The 18,831-nt window shown below is 36.1% G+C and overlaps 1 protein-coding gene across 1 annotated transcript; it reads left to right on the top strand.

Annotated features, from left to right (window-relative positions):
• The first annotated feature begins 17,434 nt into the window (after positions 1-17,434).
• On the top strand, positions 17,435-18,497 carry LOC138881184 (uncharacterized). Its single transcript, XM_070161391.1, has 2 exons — positions 17,435-17,647; positions 17,805-18,497. Exons 1-2 carry the CDS (start codon positions 17,435-17,437, stop codon positions 18,495-18,497), a joined length of 906 nt encoding a protein of 301 aa, XP_070017492.1.
• The last annotated feature ends 334 nt before the right edge of the window (positions 18,498-18,831 follow it).

Here is an 18,831-nt window from a genome sequence, read left to right as displayed (position 1 = left end):
TATTATCAATCTCATTGTGTACACGTAGGCTGACACGATTCTTTACATTTAAAAAAAAATATAATGCGAATATACGTACGCGTGATTCGTTTCAAGGAAGGTCTATAATTGTAAACAATCTAACCAATAGCGGTAACAAAATCATGCAACAAGAAGTAATGTATTTAGTAAATCAAGATAATTAGGCCAAGTATAAAAATGGTTAAGCGACCGTGCTAGAACCACGGAATTCGGGAATGCCTAACACCTTCTCCCGGATTAACAGAATTCCTTACTCAGATTTCTGGTTTGCATAATGATAAACAGAGTCATATTTTCCTCGATTCGGGATTAAAACCGGTGACTTGGGACGCCATAAAATTCTCAGGTGGCGACTCTGAAATTAATAAAGAATCTTGTTTCGATTGTCCTTTAATTGGAAAAACTTCCTTTACACTACGCCCTCCTCCAGAATGTTGTGTAAAGAAAAAGGTGTGATAGCTCTGAGCTGTGAGCACGTGATTTTTGCCTCACAAGAACTACTCCAAAAGAAATCACAAATAATTTTTTTTTTCTTTGTATGCAATTTTTGAATTTTCGTGGCATTTCGTCTGTGTATGTTTATTTTATTTTAATTAAGAAAAAATACAAAAAAAATGGTAATGCAAATGCATATGCATTTAGGAACTAATATCGCATTTTTAGAATTAATTAATCATGGGTTTATATAAAATGAAAAATACAAACAAAAAATATATACATTTAGGATTTAATTATATAATTTATTCGGCATAAATGGAAAATCATAAAAATATGCTTGTTGGGTATTTTTAAGTTTGACCGTGTGATTTTGTACTTAATCTAATTTTGTTTAATCCAATTTTGGAGTTCAATTTAGGATTTTTAGGTTTTTAATTTTGAAAAAATTAGTTAAAAAAAAAGAGTAAAAGAAAATGAGTCAAAATAGTGAAGGAAAATCTGACCTGGACCGAAATTCAGGCCCAAACCAAATTAACCCCCCCACGGCCCAATCCAAACACCCTTTTTGCCCGGTCCAAATCTCATAAGACATCTGAACGACGTCGTTTCAGCAGGCGATCAATCACGGCCATTGATCCTGCATGATCCAACGGCTCAAAGGCCGTCTCCTTTACCCATTCCCTGGCCCGACCCGTTGCCCGGTTCAAACCGACCCCCAATTAAAACAAAACGACATCGTTCCCCTCAAAGGAATTGATCCAGGCCGTTGATCTCGCATGATCGAACGACCAGGATTCATTTTTCCCCTAGTATATATGATTAAACTCCTCACCCACCCCCAAGCCAAACCCCCCCCCCCATATCTTTATTGTTTCTATGCTTTAGAGACCAGACGACCCTCCGCCCCTTCACCACCATGCACCGCCCACCGGAAATCGCCTCACGGCGGTTCCGGTGGTCCAAACGATCCCATCTTAACACCCTCGACTCCTCTTAACCTCCCCGTTCCAAATCCATAACCCATATCCCTCGAATCAGGCCCCAACGTCTCGAATCTTCGATCGAAGGTTGGCTTGAAAACCCAACCGTCTCCGATGGTCACCCCTTTAACACCATAGCACCTCCTTCACACCCTGAACCCAAATCCCTTACCCCCTTTGTTCGAATCTAGCTAGAAACACTCGAACCCCAAATCGAAACAAACAGAACCCTAGAAAACCCAAAAACTGGTTTCTGTCCAAATTTTAAGAGATTTTGGGTGTTTAACTGACATTAGTCGAAGTGTTTTCAATTGAGAATACTTCGATTAACGTTTGATCGACCTCAAAGTGCTTAGGTCTGAGTTCGAACCTGGGTCCGAGGCATTTGATATTCTGAGGTAATTTTGTTTTTTCCTTTGATCTATATTCATGTTTTTTTATCTATGTATATGTTTAGTTTAATTTTATTAATTTCCCCTGCTTTTCAATTCATCTGCTCATCTCCAGTGGACCTATTTGTTTGATCCAATTCCGGCATTGTTTCTGTTTGCTTGTTGTTATTATGAGTTACAATGTGTGTAATCGATTCAAATAAGTTTAGTCGATTAGTTAAGTTTTGTTACAAACCTTTGTTTTTGTCAATGCTGTTTGAATTGCCTAATTGTCCATTTCTGATTGATTGTTGTATGTGTTGATCTTTAGACAATTAGCTTCAAAGCTTGTCAATATGCTGACAATGATCCTGCCTGATGTTGATTTTGATTTCAATTTCCAGTTTCAGTTTTTAACGGTTGGTTCTGTTAAGTCCCGTGTAGTGTTAATACGGTTTGGATTCAAGTTGAGTCTGTTGTTTCCAGTTAGAATTCAGCCTTAGTGATTTAGTTATTAAAATTTGGTAGGATGGATTGATTATAGCTGTTATAGTTTGCTGTTTGGTCTAATCTATGAGGTTTGAATTGCTGTTTTGTTTTGACTAAGAAAATTGGTTATAGCTGATAAAGTACAAAGTATTGGGCTAGGACAGTAAATCACAGTGGTTTTCAGGGGCAATTTGGGAATGAAACAGTAGGAATAATATGGTTGTATTAGTGTGTTATTAGTGGAGTGTTAATGTCTTTAATTTAATGTGATAATGGGGAACAAAAGGAGTGGGGAGATGAAAATCAGGGAAAAGGCTTCCTTAGTGGGATTTAAAGTAAAAAGATTAGATTTTTAGTGGGAATTCTGATTTTGTTGAAAAGAAGGGGGTCGGGCAGCACTTAGGGAGAGGGGACAGACTTGTATAAAGTGACAGAGGGGGAGATATAGAGAGGGAGAAGACCCAAAGAGAGAAAAAAAGTGAAGGAGATATACTAGAAAAAAAACAGAAAGAGAGGAAAGAAAGAAAAAACAAAAAAAGAAAAATAGGAAAAAAAAAAAGCGCACACACACACACACACGGAAAAGAGAAAACAGAACAGAAAAAATAGAGAAGAAAGAAAGAAAAAATCAGAAATATTGCTTCCTCATATCTGTCCGGGTTTGTTTGGTGATACTGTTTGATTGAATCTGAAATTTTCTTAAAATTTCTGCTACTGTTCGTCTGGTTTTCACGGTTTCTGTCGGTTTTGCCCAAATCTGCTGAATTGTTTGGCATTTTATTTTTGCTGTTGGGCTTCTTGTGTTGCTACTGCTGAATACTACCTCTTTTACCCTCATTTCCATGTATGTAAAGACATTTGAACCTTGAAGTAAATCTAGATCAAAGCTTGAAATCAAGCTGAAATTGTGGTTTGGTTCTTTCAAATAGAAGCTTTTTTTTTATTTTTCTGTACATTTATCTCGTCAAGTATCAAATTTTTGTTAAATCTAGTTGATGTAAGGGTTTCTTGTTTGTCTATAGCATGTTAATGGTTATGTGATTAACCATAAGTGAGAGGAAAATTGACATAATCCGTCACGTTTAAGATATTGGGATATTCCTAAAGGTTTAGATATGTATTTGCGGTATATAATGTCAATTTATTTAATGAAATTTGTAAATTAGTTTTCTTTCTTAACAACCAATGTCCATTTATTTTAGGAATACGATTAACCCATTTCCTTATAAAATAGTATAGAAAAAATAATGTCAATGATTTTTTTTAAAAGTATAGATTTAGTATTTGTAAATAACTTGCATAAGCCGAGAATAAAAATAGGTTTGATTCTATCTATCCCAAACTCAATCATCGCAAGCAAATTAACCAAATAATTAGAAATTTGGACTAAACGAGTTGTGTAGAGTCGGATTTATAAATACTAGAATGCAACATGTTAAGTCAAAGATATACAAAGTAGAGTTCGCTTCGAATAGAATAATGAAAATTCTTCGAAAACTATTAGTTTGCTTATCAATTAATTCTTTCCTAGTTTTGCACGTAATTCGCTTTTTTGGTAAATTTTCAAACACGTACACTTAGACTTAAGCCTAGGAAAATAACAAATAACTTGTGCATATAATTATCAAGTACTAAAAATACATAAACAAAATACGGATACTGTATTCACGATAAAAATGGTAATTTTAGTTGCACGTTATTTATTTTTCATATCATTAATTCTTTTAATTTAAATAGTTTTGAGATATATAATTCACACGTTTAAAATATAACCTGTGGTCAACACCTAATAAATTTTGATTTTTTTTTCAAGAAATCTCGAGACATTCCATTCGGTGATTTCCCATGGCTTTCATATTTAAAAGTAGATGGACATAATAAAAATCTGTAGAAAATTTATATTACCATCAAAAGTATTTTGTAATTGGGGACACGTTCGCGTGACATGATTACATTTCTAAAGACAATTCGAAGTATGCGTTCGCGCAACTTCGAACAAACTTTCTTAATAAAAAGGGTTTTTTTTCCGGAGGATATTAAATTAATTTATTTCATATAACCCGAGATGTGCAGTTCACTATTTAATCATACAAGAGTGACGAATGTTCGTAATTTTATTTTAAACACGCGCAATTTCGATCATAAATTCTTTTATAATAAAATTATAAATAATATTATCAATCTCATTGTGTACACGTAGGCGTGACACGATTCTTTACACTTAAAAAAAATATAATGCGAATATACGTACGCGTGATTCGTTTCAAGGAAGGTCTATAATTGTAAACAATCTAACCAAAAGCGGTAACAAAATCATGCAACAAGAAGTAATGTATTTAGTAAATCAAGATAATTAGGCCAAGTATAAAAATGGTTAAGCGACCGTGCTAGAACCACAGAATTCGAGAATGCCTAACACCTTCTCCCGGATTAACAGAATTCCTTACTCAGATTTCTGGTTTGCAGAATGATAAACAGAGTCATATTTTTCTCGATTCAGGATTAAACCCGGTGACTTGGGACGCCATAAAATCCTAGGTGGCAACTCTGAAATTAATAAAGAATCCCGTTTCGATTGTCCTTTAATTGGAAAAACTCCCTTTACACTACGCCCTCCTCCGGAATGTTGTGTAAAGAAAGAGGTGTGACAGCTCTGAGCTGTGAGCACGTGATTTTTGCCTCACAAGAACTACTCCAAAAGAAATCACAAATAATTTTTTTTTCTTTGTATGCAATTTTTGAATTTTTGTGGCATATCGTCTGTGTATGTTTATTTTATTCTAATTAAGGAAAAATACAAAAAAAAATGGTAATGCAGATGCATATGCATTTAGGAATTAATATCGCATTTTTAGAATTAATTAATCATGGGTTTATATAAAATGAAAAATACAAACAAAAAATATATACATTTAGGATTTGATTATATAATTTATTCGGCATAAATAGAAAATCATAAAAATATGCTTGTTAGGTATTTTTAAGTTTGACCGTGTGATTTTGTACTTAATCTAATTTTGTTTAATCTAATTTTGGAGTTCAATTTAGGATTTTTAGGTTTTTAATTTTGAAAAAATTAGTTAAAAAAAAGAGTAAAAGAAAATGAGTCATAAATGTGAAGGAAAATCGGACCTGGACCGAAATCCAGGCCCAAACCAAATTAACCCCCCCACAGCCCAATCCAAACACCCTTTTTGCCCGGTCCAAATCTCATAAGACATCTGAACGACGTCGTTTCAGCAGGCGATCAATCACGGCCATTGATCCTGCATGATCCAACGGCTCAAAGGCCGTCTCCTTTACCCATTCCCTGGCCCGACCCGTTGCTCGGTTCAAACCGACCCCCAATTAAAACCAAACGACACCGTTCCCCTCAAAGTAATTGATCCAGACCGTTGATCTCGCATGATCGAATGACCAGGATTCATTTTTCCCCTAGTATATATGATTAAACTCCTCACCCACCCCCAAGCCAAAGCCAGACCCCCCCATCTCTTCATCGTCTCTATGCTTTAGAGACCAGACGACCCTCCGCCCCTTCACCACCGTGCACCGCCCACCGGAAATCGCCTCACGGCGGTTCCGGTGGTCCAAACGATCCCATCTTAACACCCTCGACTCCTCTTAACCTCCCCGTTCCAAATCCATAACCCATATCCCTCGAATCAGGCCCCAACGTCTCGAATCTTCGATCGAAGGTTGGCCTGAAAACCCAACCGTCTCCGATGGTCACCCCTTTAACACCATAGCACCTCCTTCACACCCTGAACCCAAATCCCTTACCCCCTTTGTTCGAATCTAGCTAGAAACACTCGAACCCCAAATCGAAACAAACAGAACCCTAGAAAACCCAAAAACTGGTTTCTGTCCAAATTTTAAGAGATTTTGGGTGTTTAACTGACATTAGTCGAAGTGTTTTAAATTGAGAATACTTCGATTAACGTTTGATCGACCTCAAAGTGCTTAGGTCTGAGTTCGAACCTGGGTCCGAGGCATTTGATATTCTGAGGTGATTTTGTTTTTTCCTTTGATCTATATTCATGTTTTTTTATCTATGTATATGTTTAGTTTAATTTTATTAATTTCCCCTGCTTTTCAATTCATCTGCTCATCTCCAGTGGACCTATTTGTTTGATCCAATTCCGGCATTGTTTCTGTTTGCTTGTTGTTATTATGAGTTACAATGTGTGTAATCGATTCAAATAAGTTTAGTCGATTAGTTAAGTTTTGTTACAAACCTTTGTTTTTGTCAATGCTGTTTGAATTGCCTAATTGTCCATTTCTGATTGATTGTTATATGTGTTGATCTTTAGACAATTAGCTTCAAAGCTTGTCAATATGCTGACAATGATCCTGCCTGATGTTGATTTTGATTTCAATTTCCAGTTTCAGTTTTTAACGGTTGGTTCTGTTAAGTCCCGTGTGGTGTTAATACGGTTTGGATTCAAGTTGAGTCTGTTGTTTCCAGTTAGAATTCAGCCTTAGTCATTTAGTTATTAAAATTTGGTAGGATGGATTGATTATAGCTGTTATAGTTTGCTGTTTGGTCTAATCTTTGAGGTTTGAATTGCTGTTTTGTTTTGACTAAGAAAATTGGTTATAGTTGATAAAGTACAAAGTATTGGGCTAGGACAGTAAATCACAGTGGTTTTCAGGGGCAATTTGGGAATGAAACAGTAGGAATAATATGTTTAGTGTGTTATTAGTGGAGTGTTAATGTCTTTAATTTAATGTGATAACGGGGAACAAAAGGAGTGGGGAGATGAAAATCAGGGAAAAGGCTTCCTTAGTGGGATTTAAAGTAAAAAGATTAGATTTTTAGTGGGAATTCTGATTTTGTTGAAAAGAAGGGGGTCGGGCAGCACTTAGGGAGAGGGGACAGACTTGTATAAAGTGACAGAGGGGGAGATATATAGAGGGAGAAGACACAAAGAGAGAAAAAAAGAGAAGGAGATATACTAGGGAAAAAAACAGAAAGAGAGGACAAAAAGAAAAAACAGAAAAAGAAAAATAGGAAAAAAAAGCGCACACACACACACACACAGAAAAGAGAAAACAGAACAGAAAAAATTGAGAAGAAAGATAGAAAAAATCAGAAATATTGCTTCCTCATATCTGTCCGGGTTTGTTTGGTGATACTGTTTGATTGAATTTGAAATATTCTTAAAATTTTTCCTACTGTTCGTCTGGTTTTCACGGTTTCTGTTGGTTTTGCCCAAATCTGCTAAATTGTTTGGCATTTTATTTTTGTTGTTGGGCTTCTTGTGTTGCTACTGCTGAATACTACCTCTTTTATCCTCATTTCCATGTATGTAAAGACATTTGAACCTTGAAGTAAATCTAGATCAAAGCTTGAAATCAAGCTGAAATTGTGGTTTGGTTCTTTCAAATAGAAGCTATTGTTTTTTTATTTTTCTGTACATTTATCTCGTCAAGTATCAAATTTTTGTTAAATCTAGTTGATGTAAGGGTTTCTTGTTTGTCTATAGCATGTTAATGGTTATGTGATTAACCATAAGTGAGAGGAAAATTGACATAATCCGTCACGTTTAAGATATTGGGATATTCCTAAAGGTTTAGATATGTATTTGCGGTATATAATGTCAATTTATTTAATGAAATTTGTAAATTAGTTTTCTTTCTTAACAACCAATGGTCATTTATTTTAGGAATACGATTAACCCATTTCCTTATAAAATAGTATAGAAAAAATAATGTCAATGATTTTTTTTAAAAGTATAGATTTAGTATTTGTAAATAACTTGCATAAGCCGAGAATAAAAATAGGTTTGATTCTATCTATCCCAAACTCAATCATCGCAAGCAAATTAACCAAATAATTAGAAATTTGGACTAAACGAGTTGTGTAGAATGTCGGATTTATAAATACTAAAATGCAACATGTTAAGTCAAAGATATACAAAGTAGAGTTCGCTTCGAATAGAATAATGAAAATTCTTCGAAAACTATTAGTTTGCTTATCAATTAATTCTTTCCTAGTTTTGCACGTAATTCGCTTTTTTGTAAATTTTCAAACACGTACACTTAGACTTAAGCCTAGGAAAATAACAAATAACTTGTGCATATAATTATCAAGTACTAAAAATACATAAACAAAATACGGATACTGTATTCACGATAAAAATGGTAATTTTAGTTGCACGTTATTTATTTTTCATATCATTAATTATTTTAATTTAAATAGTTTTGAGGTATATAATTCACACGTTTAAAATATAACCTGTAGTCAACACCTAATAAATTTTGATTTTTTTTCAAGAAATCTCGAGACATTCCATTCGGTGATTTCCCATGGCTTTCATATTTAAAAGTAGATGGACATAATAAACATCTGTAGAAAATTTATATTACCATCAAAAGTATTTTATAATTGGGGACACGTTCGCGTGACATGATTACATTTCTAAAGACAATTCGGAGTATGCATTCGCGCAACTTCGAACAAACTTTCTTAATAAAAAGGGTTTTTTTCGGAGGATATTAAATTAATTTATTTCATATAACCCGAGATGTGCAGTTCACTATTTAATCATACAAGAGTGACGAATGTTCGTAATTTTATTTTAAACACGCGCAATTTCGGTCATAAATTCTTTTATAATAAAAATATAAATAATATTATCAATCTCATTGTGTACACGTAGGCGTGACACGATTCTTTACATTTAAAAAAAAATAATGCAAATATACGTACGCGTGATTCGTTTCAAGGAAAGTCTATAATTGTAAACAATCTAACCATAAGCGGTAACAAAATCATGCAACAAGAAGTAATGTATTTAGTAAATCAAGATAATTAGGCCAAGTATAAAAATGGTTAAGCGACCGTGCTAGAACCACGGAATTCGGGAATGTCTAACACCTTCTTCTGGATTAACAGAATTCCTTACTCAGATTTCTAGTTTGCAGAATGATAAACAGAGCCATATTTTCCTCGATTTGGGATTAAAACCGGTGACTTGGGACTCCATAAAATTCCCAGGTGGCGACTCTGAAATTAATAACAAATCCCGTTTCGATTGTCCTTTAATTGGAAAAACTCCTTCCCTCCTCGCGGGGACGGAAAAAGGAGGTGTGACAGCTCTGGCGACTCTGCTGGGGAGGTAAGTAACCCAGAACCACTGGTTCAGGGTTAGAAATTCGAGCTTAGATAAATTGTTATATTTGGCTTTATCTGATTTTTACATGTTTGAGCCTAATGTGCTAAATGCTGCTTTTACCGCTTTGATATTATTTGACTGTATATATAAACTGTGTCGAACCCTTCTCTCTTCACCTCCGGGGATGTGCTTACTGGTTGAGACTCCCTATTCTGTTAGTGTCATACCCTGAAATAAAAAAGAGGCTCGGACAAGTTACGAAGCCGGATGGCCTTTTGGTTCCCGGTAAGTTGCCCCCTCCTCGACTTGAGTTGTCCGCTCGGGTACACAGTCTAGAACACCGACTCAGGTTTTGAACATAGAATAACATGACTTCATGACGGATCCCTAGTAGGAACGATTATTTGCATCATGTTGCATTTGACTTAGGGGACTCAACACAGGGGTTGGGTCCGTCTAGGACTAGCAACCTGAAATGAAAAGACCATCCTGCTGCATCCTATTTGTGTTGTGCATTTATTCCGAACCCGCATGTTGACCGGTTTTTGAATCTCGGGAATGTTGGAAAATTGAAAAAAAAAAGAGAAAAAGAGAGAAATAACAGTTAGGGAGTTAATTGATTATTTTAGAAAAACCCAGTGTCCAAGTACCGTTGGAACTCTGCCGAATTTTTTTTTAAAAAAAAAAAATATATATATATATATATATATATATATTACTTTTAAAATTGTTTGTTTACCCAAAAAAGCAGAAAGTGTATAGGAAAACGTCCTTTATTTTAGTTTGCTTTGTTTTCAAAAAAAAAAACGAAAAGGAAAAATAGTTTCTTACGCTAAAAAAAGGGGGAAAATATGTTTGTTTTCAAAATCAGTTAGTTTATTTGGCCAACTATGCCGGTTTGATTCTCACAGGGCGTGAGATACGTAGGCAACCCTCGTCGGGTCCAACCGCCCATTTTGCAAAAATAGCTCTAAAACAAAAATATATGTCAAATTTTAATTTCATCATAAAGAAGTCGGGTGATGCTGTTTTGTCAAAATATAGCCGAATGTTCCTTAAAGGGACGCCGGAAGGCTGACTTTGCATAAACAGCCACCTTTGGGTCATTTTTTTAGATTTGGTCTAGTTGACCCACACAGCCTTAAAAATCTTCGTCCCCAAGGCGCTGAAAGGCCGTGTTTGCAATATTGAGTTTTCTATTTTGAAAAACAAGGAAAGGTCATAAATATGTAGGGTGACGTTGTTTTGTCAAAACGTAGCCGAATGTTAACGAAAGGGACGTCAGAAGGCTGACTTTGCATAAACAACCACCTTTGGGTCATTTTTTTTAGATTTTGACCGATTGACCCACACAACCTTAAAATTTACGTCCCCGAGGCGTTGAAAGGCCGTGTTGGCTATATCGGGTTTCCTATTTTGAAAAACATGTCAAAACTTTTGTCATAAATAAGTCGGGTAATGTCCAACCTCTCCTTTGCAAAAATAGCCAAAAAATATTGAATCTTTTTCATAAGTAAGTCGGGTAATGCCGCTCAGGTCAAATATAGCCAAATGTTCCCAAACGGGACGACGGAAGGCTGATTTTGCATAAACAACCACCTTTGGTTATGTTTTGATTTTTGACCCTCGCAGCCTTAAAATCTTCGTCCCAGAGGCGCTGAAAGGCCATGTTTGCAATACCGGGTCTTTTATTCTAATTTGAAAAAAAAAACAAGAAAAGAGTCATAAATAAGTTGGGTCACGCCGTTTTGTCAAAAATAGCCGAATGTTCTCGAAAGGGACACCGGAAGGCTGATTTGGCGTAAACGACCATCTTTGGTCATTCTTTTGGGTTGCGACCAGTTATCCCGCACAACCTTAAAATCTTTGTCTCCGAAGTGCTGAAAGGTCGTGTTTGCAAAACCAGGTCTTTTATTATTTGAAAAACAAGAAAATAGTCAGTGGTCAAGTGAATACCGTTTGGTTTTTAGTTAAAATAAGTCGGCCCGGCTTTGGTGATGTCTTAAACCGTTCTTGCCGAGATAGCCTTAGAGTATCTTTCAGTTGTCGAAGGGCTATTTACGTAAAAGAACGAACAAGTTTGTGAAAGGTCGTAAAATAGTCCTTCCCGGCCTTAAAATTCATGTGAAATTGAGAAGGGGCCATGTCTGAAAAACAACCATTTGGTTAAAATTGGCATATAGGGGAAGGAATCTGGCTGTTTGTTTTTGAGTTTGTAATTCTTTGATTAGAGTATGCGAGTTATTTGATTTTCGAGTCCGTTTGTTGTCTTTTGTCAAATTCTGTTAGTATGGTCAGTTTTTAAACTTTTATAATCAAGTTTGTTTTATTATGAAAATTGAAAAAAAAATAAAAATAAAAATAAATTGTTTTATTATTATTTATATTTTATTGGTCCGAACTACGCAAGGTTTGATTCATGCGGGGACATGATACGTAGACAATCTACATAAGGTTCGACCACCGCTAAAAAAGAAAAAAAAGAAAGTGAATAAAAGTTGAAAAAAGAGGAAAAACTAGATAGAGAGAAGAAAAAAAGAGGGGGCAGAGAGTGTAGTATACACTCGATATACACTCTGGATACATAGAATATACAGGGACAAAATTCATTTTGGAGAGAGTAAAAAAGATAGAACCAAATTTTCTGAAATATTGAGAGCGGAAGAACACCATAGAGAGTTCAAATCTAGAAAGAAAAAACAAAGAGAGATTTCCGCACTATTTGTCTTCTCCATTTTTACTAGTTTTCTCCGTGTTGCTGGGATTTATGGACTGAGGTGTTGAAGCTACTGTGTTGGGCTTTCTGCTGCTGTATGTTGTTGTGTTACATACTACTTTGTTGACCTTCTTCTTCTTGTATTGACAATACCAGGTACACAAACTATACACTGGTTCATCTTGTAAGCTACTCGAAACATGAATGCAAAAATGAGAAAGATTTGAAGTTGTAGTTTAATGTAGTCTTTTCTTTCTTTTATTGTCTGTATGTAGAACATTCTATGCGCTGCCCATGTAAACTCTTTAAACGACTTACTTTCGAAACTTAACTATAATAACTCGAAAGTATATAAATAAAATAGGACATTTTCTTCATTTATTTTAGAGAAAAACGAAAAATAAAAAATGTAGTCATTCTAAGATTATCCTTTTTAAAAAAAAATAATGAGACGAGCCTCGCCAAATAAAAATGCAAATTGCGGGGCCCTCAATAATTGGTCATAATAAATACTTAAAATTCGAGATGGATTGTTTAGTGAATCGAGAAAAAGAATGACTCTGTATTACAGTCCGTGAACCAGAAATCCGGATAAGGAATTCTGTTAACTCGGGAGAAGGTATTAGGCATTCCCAAATTCTAAGTATTTATTATGACCAATTATTGAGGGCCCCGCAATTTGCATTTTTATTTGGCGAGACTCGTCTCATTATTTTTTTTTAAAGGATAATCTTAGAATGACTACATTTTTTATTTTTCGTTTTTCTCTAAAATAAATGAAGAAAATGTCCTACTTTATTTACATACTTTCGAGCTATTATAGTTATGTTTCGAAAGTGAGTCGTTTAAAGAGTTTACATGGGCAGTGCATAGAATGTTCTACATACAGACGACAACAACAACAACAACAACCCAGTATAATCCCACAAGTGGGGTTTGGGGAGGGTAATATGTACGCAGACCTTACCCCTACCCCGAAGGGTAGGGAGGCTGTTTCCAGGAGACCCTTGGCTTAAAAAAACATTAGGAGATGATACATTAGTACCATAAAAATGCGTAATAAAAATAACAACAATATATAAGAGATATGAAATATGAAATATAGGATACGAAATACGAAATGCGAAATAGATGGCTGGTATAATACAACTAGAAGGTAAAACAAGAAGGTAAAGCCCTGCATCAATAGACGACCAATGACATTCCTAGTCTAACTCCTAACTGGATAGTCTCCCTCTATTGTGCTGTAGAAATATTCACACTCTCCCCTAACCTACAACCTTAATGCTCGACCTCCATAATTCCCTATCAAGGGTCATGTCCTCAGTAATCCTAAGTCGCGCCATGTCATGTCTGATCACCTCTCCCCAATACTTCTTAGGTCTTCCTCTACCTCTCCGCGTGCCCACTACAGCCAGTCGCTCACACCTCCTCACCGGTGCATCAGTGCTCCTCCTCTGAATGTGCCCGAACCATCTGAGTCTTACTTCCCGCATCTTGTCCTCCATGGGGGCCACACCCACCTTCTCTCGAATATCTTCATTCCTAATCTTATCCATCCTTGTATGCCCGCACATCCACCTCAACATCCTCATCTCTGCTACTTTCATCTTCTGGGTGTGTGAGTTCTTTACCGGCCAACATTCAGTTCCATACAACATGGCAGGCCTAACCACTGCTCTATAAAACTTACCTTTTAGTAACGGTGGCACTTTCTTGTCACACAAGACTCCCGACGCTAACCTCCACTTCATCCACCCCACCCCTATACGGTGTGTGACATCCTCGTCAATCTCCCCGATCCCCTGAATAACCGATCCAAGGTACTTGAAACTACCTTTCTTGGGAATGACTTGAGAGTCAAGCCTCACTTCAACTCCCGCTTCCGTCGGCTCAACTCCAAATTTGCACTCGAGGTATTCCGTCTAATCTAAACAGGAGGGATTCAACAGGAACAAAGCCTGATTAATATTTCATTTCGCTTCAAGCCGAGAGTGTACAAATGTGTACCTGGAAATGACAGTACAAGAAGAAGAAGATCAGCAAAGTAGTATGTAACACAGCAACATACAGCAGCAGAAAGCCCAACACAGTAGCTTCAACACCTCAGTCCAGAAATCCCAGCAACACGGAGAAAACTAGTAAAAATGGAGAAGACAAATAGTGCGGAAATCTCTCTTTGTTTTTTCTTTCTAGATTTGAACTCTCTATGGTGTTCTTCCGCTCTCAATATTTCAGAAAATTTGGTTCTATCTTTTTTACTCTCTCCAAAATGAATTCTGTCCCTGTATATTCTGTGTATCCAGAGTGTATATAGAGTGTATATTGCTCTCTCTGCCCCCTCTTTTTTTCTTCTCTCTATCTAGTTTTTCCTCTTTTTTCAACCTTTTTCTTCCTAAATTTTCTCTTATATTTATAGCAAAAATTTCAAAATTTTCAGATTTGTTTTTATTTTTTATTTTTTATTTTTTAATTAAAAGAAATCCCACTTACAAATTGCTTTTATTTTTTAGAAAAAGAAATCCCACCTTTATTTACTTTTATTTTTAAAATTCCAACTTTAATTACTTTTATCTTATTTAAAATCCCACTTTTTATTTTTTTAAAAGAGAATCTCACTTTATTTAACTTTTCTTTAAAAAAACAAACCACTATCTTTTCTTTTTCTTTTAAAAATGCTACTTTCAATTACTTTAAATTTTTTAAATTTTCAGATACCTTTATATTTATTTTTTAATTCCAACCTTCTTTTACTTTTTTTTTAAATTTCCATTTTTTAATTCCAACCTTCTTTTACTTTTTTTTTTAAAAATTTCCACAAAACTTTTTATTTTTTTAAATTTTCTACATTCTTTTACTTTTTTTAAAAGAGAATTCCACCTATTTTTACTTTTATATTTTTTTTATTCAATACTTCCCTTTTTCTTATTTTTTAAATCATTCCCGAAATTATTATTTAATTATTTTTTTTTAAAAATAAAATAAATATTTTCGGATTTTTTTATATAAAAAAAACAAAAAATAATAATAAAAATATTAATAGTGATAATTCAGCTTTTAATTTTTTTGGTATTTTTATCCTATAATAAAAAGTGTAATAAAGCTAAAATAATAGTAGGTTAAAACCCCCTAAAATATTTACATAAAAGAAGTGATAAAAAATTAAATGTTGTCAAAAATTAGGTGTTCACACACGTCATACACTAGACTAGGTATATACCTAATCCCATATAAAGCTCTCTATGAAATCGTCCCCGACTCGCATTGGGTATTTTAATTGCATCGACTTCCTCACAATCTCAATTAGTGGTGTGAGTTTGGGCGACATCAATTTTTGACGTTGTTGCCGGAGAGCTAAAAACGGATTTAGCTGTATATTTGGTTTTGTGTGTAATTTGTCTTCTTTTCCTTCCGAGTTACTAATCTTTTTGTGACAAAATTGTAGGTGATACAATGGCTCTCAACAACAATGATCCTCTTGGAAATATGCCATTGGGGGATGATGACCAAATTGATGAGGTCCTCTTGAACCTCAAGCAAATAGATGAGGCCGCCCACCTCAATACAACATTCCCGTTGCACCCCCACCTCCTCCCAGAGCGCGGCACACCGGGTGTTGCTGAATGAAGGATACGCAAGTGCCATTATTCCGCCCCGTATTAGGGTAGGCAACTTTTAAATCACAAATGTCATGCTTACACTATTGGAACAACATGGATTCTTCACCAGGGCTCCGAGTTAAAATGCATACAAGCACTTGGAAGGGTTTGTTGACACTTGCTGGGGGAGTAAACAAACCAAAGTCTCCGAGGATGCTTTGCGATTGAGGCTATTCCCTTTCTTTCTACGGGGGAAGGCATTGGATTGGTTAGAGAGGTTGCCAAATCATTCTATCCATACATGGGATGAATTGGCTGAGAAATTCATTGTTAAGTTCTTTTCTCCCAGGCATATGACAACTCTTAGGGATGAGATTTTAGCTTTCAAACAAGAACCAATGATCCTTTGCATGAGATATGGGAAAGATATCGTTGTATGGTGAAATAGTGTCCGAACAATGACATGACAGAGGCTATGATTCAGCAAACTTTATATAGGGGAATTAATACTACCAATCAATGTGTGGTCAACCAACTTGTCGGTGGAAATTTTATGACAACACCATATGCAGAAGCTTGTGAGATTCTTGATGAAATGGCAGATACTTCATCGGCATGGCAAAGTAGAGCAAATGTTCCTCAAGGTGATCCAAATGTGATTCACTTGCATAAAGAATTACATAATCATAGTTAAGCAATTACTGAGTTGACCACCACAATGAATCAACTAGCCAAAGCTCAACTTCAACAAGTGCAAGGTCCCAAGCAAGTAAATGCAATAGAAGGACTGAGTTTGATGGTAAACAAGAGAAGACAAAAGGGTCCTCAAGTGCAAAACCGGGTTGAAAATTATGAGCAAGATGATAGTGGATTTGATCAAGATGGACAATACAATGAGCAATAGGATTAAGTACAATATGTGAACAACTTCCAAGGTCAAAAGAACAATAATCAAGGCCCGAATCAACAACAATGGCGACCACAAGGAAATCAAGGAAATCAGAATTCAAATAATCAAGGTGGTTGGAACAATCAAAACAACCAAGGGAATTGGAAAAATCAAGGAAATTAGAATGGTCAAAATAACCAAGGCAATTAGAGTGAAAATAATCAAGGCTATTGGGGAGGTAACAACCAAGGAGGGTGGAACAACAACAATAATCAGGGGTCGGGTTTTCAAAGCCCCCCGATGTTTCAACAATCGAATAACCTGCCTCACTATCCTTCTCAAAGTTCGAGCTCTTCCAACAATGAGATGGGTAGAATTGAGAACATGTTTAAACAAATGATGGAGAAGAATGCCTACTCTGATGCTCAACTAGCCTCTCACAACACTTCTATTTGCAATTTGAAAGTTCAATTGGGCCAAATCTCACAAGCTTTGAACACTCGTCCTAAGGGAGAACTACCAAGTGATACAGTGGTGAACCCAAAGGGTGGGAACAACACGGGACATGCCATGGTCGTGACTACAAGAAGTGAAAAAGGTGGGGATGTAACCATCTCAAGCCAAAACAAGATTCTAGATGATGAATAATTGGTACAAGAAGATGAGATGCCAAGCAATGAAGTGCAAGCAAATGTTGAGGTGAGAATCAATATTGAAGACATTGTGGAGGAGACTTAAGAAGAAGTAAACCCGTCTAGGGAGCATATTGTTGAAATACCGGAGTTGGTAGTCCCAAAGGCTAAGGCACCAATGCCAAGGCCTCCTCCTCCATATCCTCAAAAGTTTTCCAAGCAAAATGGCGAGAACCAATTCAAAAAGTTTATTGATATGATGAAGAGTTTGTCTATTAATGTGCCATTAGTTGAGGCCTTGGAGCAAATGCCAGGATATGCAAAGTTCATGAATGATTTGGTGACCAAGAAGAGGTCGATGAATTGTGAGACTATTAAGATGACACATCAAGTGAGTGCAATTGTGCACTTAATGGCTCTAAAATAGGAAGATCTGGGTGTTTTCACAATCTCATGTACAATTGGAAGTGCGACTTTGCGAAAGCTTTATGTGACCTTGGGGAGAGTATCAACTTAATGCCCTATTTGGTGTTCAAAACTTTGGGAAGTGGAAACCAAAGACCCACATCTATGAGGTTGCAAATGGCGGATCGTACAATGAAGAGCCTTTGAGTATTATTGATGATGTGTTGGTTTGTGTTGACAAGTTCATCCTCCCTGCAGACTTTGTGATTCTTGATTATGAAGCGGACTATGAGGTGCCTATTATTTTGGGTAGACCTTTCCTTGCTACGGGGAAGGCTCTTGTTGATGTGGAAGCCGGTGAGCTCACCTTCTGGGTGGGTGATGAAAAGGTGGTCTTCCATGTGTGCAAATCTATGAGGCAACTGAATAGCAATGAAGTTTATTCGTTCGTGGATTTGGTGACCGATGTGATAATTGATGATACTAGTGCTACAATGAATGTTAAGGACAAATTGGAAGCCATTTTGCTCAACCTTGATGATGATGAGGATAATGATGGCTATGTGGAATGTGTGAATTTATTGCAAGGAATGGGATTGTACACTTATGAACCCCGCAAGTTATCTTTGGATCTTGAAAACCGGAAGACTCCTCTAACAAAGCCCTCAATCGAGGAGCCTCCTATTTTGGAGTTAAAGCCATTACCTCCGCGTCTCAGGTATGAATTCCTTGGACTTTATTCTACTCTACCAGTTATTCTTTCCTCTTGTTTGACTAACATGTATGTAGAGTCCACATTGGAGGTGCTACAAAGGAGGAAGAGAGCAATTGGATGAACATTGGCGGATACTCGGGGCATAAGGCCAACCTTTTGCATGCATAAGATTATTTTGGAGGAGGGTTCCAAACCCTCCATTGAACATCAAAGGAAGATAAATGAAGCAATGCAAGAGGTGTTCAAGAAGGAGATAATCAAGTGGTTGGATGTCAGTGTTCTTTACCCCATTTCTGATAGTTCATGGACTTCTCCGGTGCAATGTGTCCCAAAGAAATGGGGCATGATTATGGTTACCAATGACAAGAACGAGTTGATTCTTACAAGAACGGTGACCGGGTGTAGAATGTGTATGGACTATCGCAAGCTCGACAAAGTTACAATAAAGGATCATT

The sequence above is a fragment of the Nicotiana sylvestris genome, chromosome 11 (assembly GCF_000393655.2).
Source record: "Nicotiana sylvestris chromosome 11, ASM39365v2, whole genome shotgun sequence".
NCBI lineage: Eukaryota > Viridiplantae > Streptophyta > Magnoliopsida > Solanales > Solanaceae > Nicotiana > Nicotiana sylvestris.
This window is presented reverse-complemented; position numbering and strand designations above follow the sequence as displayed.